This window comes from Brachyhypopomus gauderio, unplaced genomic scaffold (assembly GCF_052324685.1).
Source record: "Brachyhypopomus gauderio isolate BG-103 unplaced genomic scaffold, BGAUD_0.2 sc60, whole genome shotgun sequence".
Taxonomy (NCBI): domain Eukaryota; kingdom Metazoa; phylum Chordata; class Actinopteri; order Gymnotiformes; family Hypopomidae; genus Brachyhypopomus; species Brachyhypopomus gauderio.
Genome location: NW_027506881.1, coordinates 407,920 through 417,919, shown reverse-complemented (window position 1 = coordinate 417,919; position 10,000 = coordinate 407,920). Strand labels below are relative to the sequence as shown.

Below are 10,000 nucleotides of genomic sequence, written 5' to 3'. Positions count from 1 at the left end.
CTTTCAGTTGTGTCAGCTTCTGTCGAGCCTGAAGCCATTGTGCAACAAGTTAAAGTGCGCTGTGTTAACTTCACTTCTCCACCTCCCTGCCTCCTGCTCGGGTTTGCTCCGTTCGTCCTCGGCTCGGCTCGCTCCCAAGTCACGTGACCAGTTTAAATCGCAGCCTGTGCGATTAGACAATCGCGTTTTAAAAAATCGCGAAATTATCGCAAATGCGATTAATCGTTCAGCCCTAGTGTCCATCACCTCTAGCTGAATTTACACGAGTGCATTGGGTAGGAAGCTATTTAATTCTGGGTAAGGGTACTTACCAGATATTTAGACCTTTTCATATACGACTCAACATGTTTAAATATGTACCACATTTAAAGAAGAAATCCTGCAGCCATGAACACAAACATGTCCGAGGGACTGAGTGTCCTGCATTCTCTCAGTTCCTGTGTCTTATAAATACCCTTCAGCAGACACAAATACTTGTATGTATTTTCTAGATACCTCAAACCACTCCAAGGATCCGTAACCCTATGATCTTGTCACCACTGTTGGAAGCCCAGGGAGTGTGTGTGTGTGTGTGTTGGGGGGGACAGGCCTCGGGTTGGGTAGGAACAGTGTGTTCTCTGAGCTTCACACAGCTGAATGAGAGGCAGTGCTCCCACACACACGCCATCCCGTCATGCTACCCCAGAACAGGAGGGGGCGCTCCACGTTCCCTCCGCACAAGCAGGGCCCGTCAGTGACTCAAGCTGCACACCTCACAGTCAGGGGAGAAATTCCACCCAGGATCTAAAAGCGCTTCACTAGATCATCACTTTTGCAGCTTACGAATATCAAATATTCTTGTAGTTGTCATAGCGCATTTAGACGGCCTACGAGCAGAGCTTTCACAACCCGGAAATAAACCGAGCAAGAGGTTCACTCCAAAGTTCAGAGCTCCGCCCTGCACCAACCACCCACGCAGCCGTGAGAGAAGAGGTACGAGCAAGAGATGAAAGGGGGCGCTGGGATTAGGGATGTCCCGATCCAGCTTTTTGAACTTCCGATCCGATACCGATATTTATTTGCACTTCCGATCTGATACCGATATCGGCCGATACCGGCCTATCCGAGCATGTATTAAAGTTTAAAGTTATTTAGCCAACTTACTTTGTTGTCAAACTCATGTTGAAAAGCGTTTTACTCTTGATAACAAGTAGCCAGCTGAATTAGGTGTGTTTGAATAATACACAATGGTTGGTAAGGAGAAACTGACCTGTTTATTTAGCAATTAATAAACTCAAAATAGACAAAATATTAAATAACAAACAGAAATAGCATCAGTAAACCAAGGATTAAAAAGCCACAAGTGCAAATAATATTGTAAATTATATTTAAAAAAAAAACACAACCTGAGTGGAAAATAGTCTATTATTAACATTAACATCCATCAGTGCTCTTGAACAAGTGTAAACCAAAGCTTAAAAAAAAATCCGTGCACATATCGTAAACTAATTAAAAGCAAAATGCCTTCTACTCCACACTTTGCTGCTCCATCCCCATCTATACACTCCCTTCAATTCAAACGTTTCTGCCAGTGTTAGTTGTGTAGGACCTTTCTTTTTGTCTTCGGTTTTCATTAGAAACTCGTCATGTTGTTTATGGTGGTATTTCGCTAAATGCTTGATTAGATTGGTGGTATTAAAAGTTCTTACAGCTTTACCACAACGCTTTACTTTACTGTGGCATATGTTGCACTCTACCTCTTCGTCTTTGTCATCCTTTAAGGTAAAATAATCCCACACAACTGACCGATAACTTCAAATTTACACGGCGGTCCGAGATGCCACGGAGCTAAATTGGGGCAGAAACTAGCTCGTGTGCTGAAGGTGTGCTGGAAAATGCGGACCGGATTTTACTCTCACTAGCAAAAACTGGAATGGATTATCTAAATGGGTGCGCAGGAAAACCGGGATCGGACTTAAAAAAACTGGATCGGGAGTCTGGATCGGCATTTTCTCGTGTCTGCCGATCCGATACCGATACGCATTTTTTTGCTAATATCGGCGGCCGATCCGATCCAAATATCGGATCGGGACAACCCTAGCTGGGATGTAAGAGGACAAACCCTCCATGAGGGGTGAGGACACACACGTCTCCACCTCCACACAATACCCTGTCAATGTGGGGCAGTGCCTCATTCACAAGAGTGATTTTATGAGTAAGCACCCATGCACTCTGTAACATGAGGTGTGTTTTTCAATAAACCCGTTTAAAAGTGTAGATGAGATCATGTTGCCCTGTTTCTGATCACTCCAGAGAGGTTGTATATGGTTTCCTTGAGGTTTACAACCAATGATGATATCAGTTAGGAGCCAGAACCACACACACACTCAGGCCGAGTCCTGCTCTTATCTGGTTAAGGTATGGAGGCAGCTACTGCAGTGAATCAGCAGATATTTCACAATGCTGTGTGAGCTCATTTTCACTGGTGTGTGGCTTGATCACGTCCATGTATCCACAGCATTCACTACACAGCATTCTGGCTCGGTGGTCACCAGGCAACCTTCTCTGACCTCTGACCCACCCTGCAGACTCACAGACATTTGGGACCAGACTCATGCAGAGAACCATCTAGACCCGCCCAGGGCTCATGAAATAAGAGGGTTTAAATAAAAAGTGCACAGGGAACATGAATGAATGTTCAATTTTGTATAGCGCCTTTCAAGATACCCAAGGTCACTTTACACAACCAATCACACACCAGCGAGAAGCAGCAGCCAATCACACACAGCGTCCTCTCTACCAGAGGCCACACCCCCTGGGGGACTGAATGGGGTGCAGGAAGGGGAGAGAGGACAGACCCTAGTGGCAGAGCACCATCCACCACTGGACACACACACACATTCATGCACACACACTCACACAACTGCTTTTATTGGACATGAAGACACACAGACACACTCAGGGAGAATTTGTCAGGGAATCAGGGAAGGCCAATTTACCAAACCTCCATGTTTTTGGACTGTGGGAGGAAACCCACGCAGACACGGGGAGAACATGGAAACTCCACTCAGATAGGGACTTGAACCCAAGACCCCAGTGCTGAGAGGCAAATGTGCTAACCACCAAGCCACCATGTTGCCCACGACCTTTAGGTTCGTGACCTTTAGGTTCAAACCTGACAGAACCCAGCACCACATCCTCCCGAGAATGACACAGCAATCCATGAGAACATAAAGGAGAAAATAATCAAGGTACCAACAAAACTTTAGAAGCATTAGCCTCAAGGCAATGCTGCAGGCATTGTTAAGAGAGACAGTTCTGGTGTAGCTCTGGCCTCCACCCAGTCCTGTCAGACCACTTCCACACACACTGGAACCCAGAGACAGCACACCGACGTGGGAGAGTGTGTGTGTGTGTGTGTGAGAGAGTGTGAGTGTGAGAGTGTGATGAAAGGGGTTTAGCTCGTCTGTTTATTACTGGTTTGTCACAGGTGTGCAGGAAATGGTTTCTAACGATTTTAAGCAGCGGATGGTGTGGGTGTGCCAAGATTTGTCACAGTGCCCAGCAGATTAACAATAGTGCCTTTTTTCTTCAAAGTAAAATGAACTGATCTTCTGAACGAGTATTTAACTAAACGCTTTCACTAAATGCACTTACAAAAAAAAGCACCACACAGCTATTCTTTCCATTCTCTTTTCTCTTCTTGTGCTGGAGACGTCCCCAGAGCGGCCCACGTGTGCTGGGGTGGAGCTCTGTGGTCCGCCACTGCTGCCTGGTAGAAGATCCCACAGCGTGGGAACGTGTGTGTGTGTGTGAGTGTGTGTGTGTGTGTGTGTGAGTGTGTGTGTGAGTGTGTGTGTGAGAGAGATTCATCAGTCTACCCTTCACATCATCTTCACGTCAAAAGAAGCTGTCCATGGTTTACCATCTCTTGCCCCAGATACACACTCTAGAGACACAAGGGCAATTAAACTCTATCGCCCCCACCATCACTTCATCGCCCCACCATCACTAACCAGACGGCTAAGCATTTATAGTACAATATTCATCAGCCTTGTAATTACATTTACATTACCTTCCGTAAGTTATCAGAATTCCTCCAATAGCGTTTTAATATTAAATGAATAAACATCCAACTACACAAATGATGTGGGCCTTTCACCCTTCACGTGAGTGGACATTGGATGACCACAGATGACCACAGATAGTCTGTGAACCACGAGACGCTTGTAACTCCCTCAAAAAACAGAGCTATTTAACCCCAAAGTTCACCACTGGGGTCTAGACCCACCTATCTACCAATCTACTTGGCCAAAATAAGCAATGGGAGATTCTGAGCTTGGTGAGACAGAAGTATAATTAACTATGATAATTAAAAGAATTACTTTCAGTTTAAGCTTAAGTATAAGTGTCACAGATTAATCACCGTTGCGTGGACTTGAACAAAGAATTAAGACTATGCACCGTATTACGAGAGATTGACTAATCTGGGACAGAATGAAATGTTTAAATGGATTAACAGGGGAGGGAAACTCACTTGAGCAAACCATCCATTCACAGTGGGTTGCGTTTTTACATTGGTCACAGGAGAGGAGAGAGGAACATTCATCATCTAAACCTGCAAAAAGAGAAAAAGGGGATTAGCTCACTAATTTATGGTCACAATCTCATGTCTAGTCAATGCTACAGTTATTGACCATTGCTGCATTAATCAGCTATTTAACAGTGTCCCATGTCATCAAGTCATGTAGTGATACAACTCGGAGGTAATGAAGTGTTGTGGTAACATAGCTGACCAGCAGCATCTGGTCAAGGCGCTGTGACTCAACAGCTCAAACCGACCCGGAGAAAAACAACCGATCCAGGGATTTTCCGAAGGTTATAGAAGGCCTTACAGAAATGTTAACCTTTTAAAAAGAACTAGAACAACCTACATAGACTAAGATAACACAGCCACATTAGTGAATTATGTGCAACACATAAAGGTCATTGCACAAACCAGTGTGGATTAACTAATCCATCCAGCATAGCAAGTCCGGTCAGACATTGCCTTGCCGAAGATAGTTGTTCAACAAGAAATTTATGCTGATTACCAGAAAATATATGTATTTATTTCTGTATGTATTTCTGTATGTAATATGTATTTATTACTACCTACCTCACCTGTCCCAGTGAATATATGTATTTATTACTACCTCACCTGTCCCAGTGAATATATGTATTTATTACTACCTACCTCACCTGACCCAGTGAATATATGTATTTATTTCTACCTACCTCACCTGTCCCAGTGAATATATGTATTTATTTCTACCTCACCTGTCCCAGTGAATATATGTATTTATTACTACCTCACCTGTCCCAGTGAATATATGTATTTCTGATTGTGTGAATTATGTGTGACTTGTGTATTTGTGTGTTAACGGGCCGCCCAATGGAGGATGGGTTCCCTTTTGAGTCTTGGTTCTCCCGAGGTTTCTTCTTATTCCCCACCATCATAGGGAGTTTTTCCTCGCCACTGTCGCCTTTGGCTTGATCATTAGGGTTCTGGACCCATAGTATTGTTAACCTTGTAAACCCTGTAAAGCTGCTTTGCGACAACTTGAGTTGTTAAAAGCGCTATACAAATAAACTTTGATTGATTGATTGATATTTATTACTACCTCACCTGTCCCAGTGAATATATGTATTTATTACTACCTACCTCACCTGTCCCAGTGAATATATGTATTTATTACTACCTCACCTGTCCCAGTGAATATATGTATTTATTACTACATACCTCACCTGTCCCAGTGAATATATGTATTTATTACTACCTACCTCACCTGTCCCAGTGAATATATGTATTTATTACTACCTACCTCACCTGTCCCAGTGAATATATGTATTTATTACTACCTACCTCACCTGTCCCAGTGAATATATGTATTTACTACCTACCTCACCTGTCCCAGTGAATATATGTATTTATTACTACCTACCTCACCTGTCCCAGTGAATATATGTATTTATTACTACCAACCTCACCTGTCCCAGTGAATATATGTATTTATTACTACCTACCTCACCTGTCCCAGTGAATATATGTATTTATTACTACCTCACCTGTCCCAGTGAATATATGTATTTATTACTACCTACCTCACCTGTCCCAGTGAATATATGTATTTATTACTACCTCACCTGTCCCAGTGAATATATGTATTTATTACTACCTACCTCACCTGTCCCAGTGAATATATGTATTTATTACTACCTACCTCACCTGTCCCAGTGAATATATGTATTTATTACTACCTACCTCACCTGTCCCAGTGAATATATGTATTTATTACTACCTACCTCACCTGTCCCAGTGAATATATGTATTTATTACTACCTACCTCACCTGTCCCAGTGAATATATGTATTTATTTCTACCTCACCTGTCCCAGGGAATATGTATTTATTTCTACCTACCTCACCTGTCCCAGTGAATATGTATTTATTTCTACCTACCTCACCTGTCCCAGTGAATATTGTATCTGTCTGTTTAAACTTGTCTCAATGAACATGTATCGTTACGTCTAAACGACCACTAAGAAATAAATCTCCTATCGCGACTGATAAGATGATTTTAAACGTTGTTAGCCTGGCTAGTGCTGTCTAACTTGGTGGCGCGAGCTGTTAGCCGCTAGCTAACCTAACTCAGCCGTCAACCGTCAGCCGCGTTCGGGCTTCGTGAAGCCGCGGCCGCCGTGAGACACTCCACATGTGTCAACACGGCCAGGTTCGTCCTTTAACGCCCGTGTCCATACACGAGCACACCCGGCCGAGCGAGGCGGTCAATGTCGGCGCGTAAGTGTGTTGAAACGGGGCGCTCGGTGTGGCGCGCTAACGCTAACGGCTAGCCTCCCCGAGCTCGCGCGCCGCGGTCAGTCGCGCGCCGCGGTCACTCGCGCTCGCGCTGGCTCGCGAGGCTAAAGCTAAGCTACTTTTAACTGGTCTACGAGTCCCACTCGCGCTCTTACCTTGGGCGGCGGATCCCAGAACAGCTAGCGCGAGTGTAACGAAGAAGACCGTCCGAAGCATCGTGTCGTCGATCCGCGTTTCCGTTATGAACTGGGCCGATACTGGAGGAGAACTGGGGGGGAATTAGATTTATACTGGATGTGTAGTTTCTGACGCTGCTCAGCGGCACTTCCTGCTTTGTAGGTCATGTGGCAGTTTTTTTTTTCTTCCCCCTGATGCCACGTGTTCCCTCCCCCCTCATGAATATTCATGAGCACAGACTGGTTTCAACAGACACGCTTCATGTACAATATACAACGTACAATGATACTGTCATGCACAGGTGAACATTATTTTATATTCGTCGAGTCCAGAGTTTTTTTTAACGAACTTGTGTGCTGAATGGAGAGCCTCAAACTAAAGACGCTGGATGTCTTTCAACGAAACTCGCCCCAGAAACTAAACACGTACTATAGCGCCCTCTACCGGTGAGTGGCCCAGTCCGTATTAGTGGTAGGGCCAGAGATCATCTCTGGAGTGATTCAAGCAGGAGTGCTTTAGGTTTTCGAGGAATGGTGGAGAAACCTAAGAAAAACTGATCAGAGACATTAGCCCATCATTAAACAAGAAAACGACACATATAACATACACAAACAGTGATTTACATACACTGTTTTGGAGTTTCGTGATAGTACATTTATTTTATTTTTAATATTGCGTTAATATTTCGTTAATATGAATCTTCTTTGCCGGCGAGGAAATCCGTGCCATTCATCCATCGACCAGTAGAGGGCAGGATGACTGCGCAATTTTTCTTGTTTATGAGGACTAATTTCACAGCCGTCCTGCAATTTAAGGGCTTTGGGAAAATTGCCACCTAAACTTTGCAACCGCCAGATGGCGATGTGCTTATGAACATTTTCCATAGCTGTGCTAAACTCGTTCACAAATTAGAACTGAATTGATTTTCATGCTCTGGAGATAAACTGTTGAGTGTTTAGCGGTCTCACTCCACGCCTGACATTTTGAATTGGGTTATTTTCTCAAATAAACAAAAACAAATTCCACTTCCAAAACGTTGGTCATGTAGTAGGCTATCTATCAGTGCCATGTAGTCTAGACATGTTTGTTCAAAGACATTGGCTCATATAATATAAGCAAGCCTCCCTAAACTACGAGATGTGCACTGAACGAGAGGCACCTGCTGGTGTAAACGGGAAACATTCATATTCAACTCAGCTGAAGTTTTCACTCATGTGGTCTTTGATATAGAACTCCTTGCTACAATTATTTCAAAATATCGCACTGACATTTATCCACTGTTTTCAATGTCTTATATACATGCGCTACGCAGTCTGTGGTGTGTGTGTGTGTGTGTGTGTGTGTGTTAAAGAGATATAAAGTAATGTGGTGTAGCATAACTGGCTGGTAAAATGATATAAGAACCCTTTTCTCCATACACCCTCCAGTATGAAAACAACAAGCACTTTAATCCTAAACACTAACTAGTCCCATTTTACACTATTAGTCCTGTTTACAGGGCTCCTGTTGCAAGGGGTTTGTATTTGTGCGACAACCATTTTCCCTAAACGCGCCTAAAACTTTACACGGTGTGAGAGATGCGGTGGCAATCGAAAATATGCTTTTCAGTTTGTTACCAAATCGAGCGGAATAATCGAAACTCGAATAATCGAAAACGTGGATGTCGTGTCCACGTGCACGCTGTGTACCAATTTACGACACATTATAATGGTTATAACAGTCACAGAGATAAAGCAAAGACACAAATGGCTCACTTGACACAATGTGAAGTTACCGCAGTTTATGAAATTAACTTAAGCGATTAGTTTATCCTTACCGCAGAACCATATAATTATAAAAAATGAAACCGGTACTTTATCCAGAAACCGTGAGTTCAGCACTGCACACTGTAAGAGATTGTTCAAAAGATGTGATTCTACGGGGCGGTATCTTTTGAATCACTGAATCAATTTCACATTTTATATATAAACCAGCATCTTCCATGTGTTAATGCTAAGCGTTAGCAGAATACAAAACTTTCTTAAAGAAGGTAAAAAACAAATCATTCTCGCCTAATCATCTCCGCCTCTGTCGGCTTTAAGACTAGACTGCTCTACTTTGAAAACGTTACTTATATGCATGTGTTCACGGATTTTACAGATTCTGCCAAGATGTACTCCAACCGCGTAGTGAACAGCAGGAGGGAGGGAGGGAGAGAGAGAGAGAGAGAGAGAGAGAGAGAGAGAGAGAGAGAGAGGGAGAGGGAGAGAGAGAGAAAGAGAGAGAGAGAGAGGGAGAGCGAGGGAGGCAGAGAGAGAGAGAGAGAGAGAGAGAGAGAGAGGGAGAGAGAGGGAGAGAGGGTGGGGAAGTCACTGGTTGAGAAGTACAAACTCGAGTATCACATCGCGGCACCGGCTGCTCCAGGAGAAGATGCATCAGAGTCTCAGGTGCGTAGCTGCCGAATTCCTGCACAGATGTCCTCGTTAACGCTCGCGCGTGTCGTTCGCTGCTTGCACGTGCAGACAGATGTGGTGAAATAGCGTTGATGCGCGCGGAGAAGGCAGCGTGTTATTGTTCTATATGACCAGCGGTACGATCTTTCTGCTGCGTGAAATCGATTTAGATCGTAATGTTTGCAACCGCCTGAATGAACCAGAGAAGCCACAGCAGACGGTTGTACGCAGTAATGAACCCTCGCTCTTACATTTCCTTGTCTTTAATATGTGTTGATATTGCTGTAGACTACCTGCACTCTGTCGAGAATCGAGATTTAGGCTGCGTTCTCCGACATGATCGTGCTATTTTATGCTGAGATCTCAGACAATCGTGACGAAAAACAATACTGGGTTTATTCCGGTTACGGTTCGCCGTAGCCACTAACCTGCGTTGTGGAGACGTCAACGTGGCATTGAGCTCGCCGTGGTTCCGTTCACCAGAGAGGGGTTCGCGTGCGCTGTCCACGGTGCTGAAACCGGCTCCGGCGGTAGTGGGTCCCCCCCACTGATGC

At 44.1% G+C, this 10,000-nt stretch overlaps 2 protein-coding genes across 4 annotated transcripts in view; one reads left to right on the top strand and one right to left on the bottom strand.

The window, feature by feature from the left end:
* The window catches only part of cd164 (CD164 molecule, sialomucin), a 13,690-nt gene extending 6,498 nt beyond the window's left edge, over window positions 1–7,192 (bottom strand). The window contains exons 1-2 of the mRNA XM_076988068.1: window positions 6,993–7,192; window positions 4,517–4,597 (exon numbers count right to left, since the gene is read on the bottom strand). Coding sequence (XP_076844183.1) covers window positions 4,517–4,597; window positions 6,993–7,053 — 142 coding nt within the window. The 5' untranslated portion in view covers window positions 7,054–7,192. The remainder of the gene's footprint in view (window positions 1–4,516; window positions 4,598–6,992) is intronic.
* A 2,165-nt stretch (window positions 7,193–9,357) lies between these two features.
* The window catches only part of grm1a (glutamate receptor, metabotropic 1a), a 25,458-nt gene continuing 24,815 nt past the window's right edge, over window positions 9,358–10,000 (top strand). For 2 of the 3 annotated variants that reach the window (XM_076988162.1, XM_076988164.1), the window contains exon 1: window positions 9,358–9,440. The gene's annotated coding sequence lies outside the window, so the exon portion shown is untranslated. Of the gene's footprint in view, window positions 9,441–9,468 lie in introns of those variants that run through there. The other variant, XM_076988163.1, reaches the window with a different exon arrangement.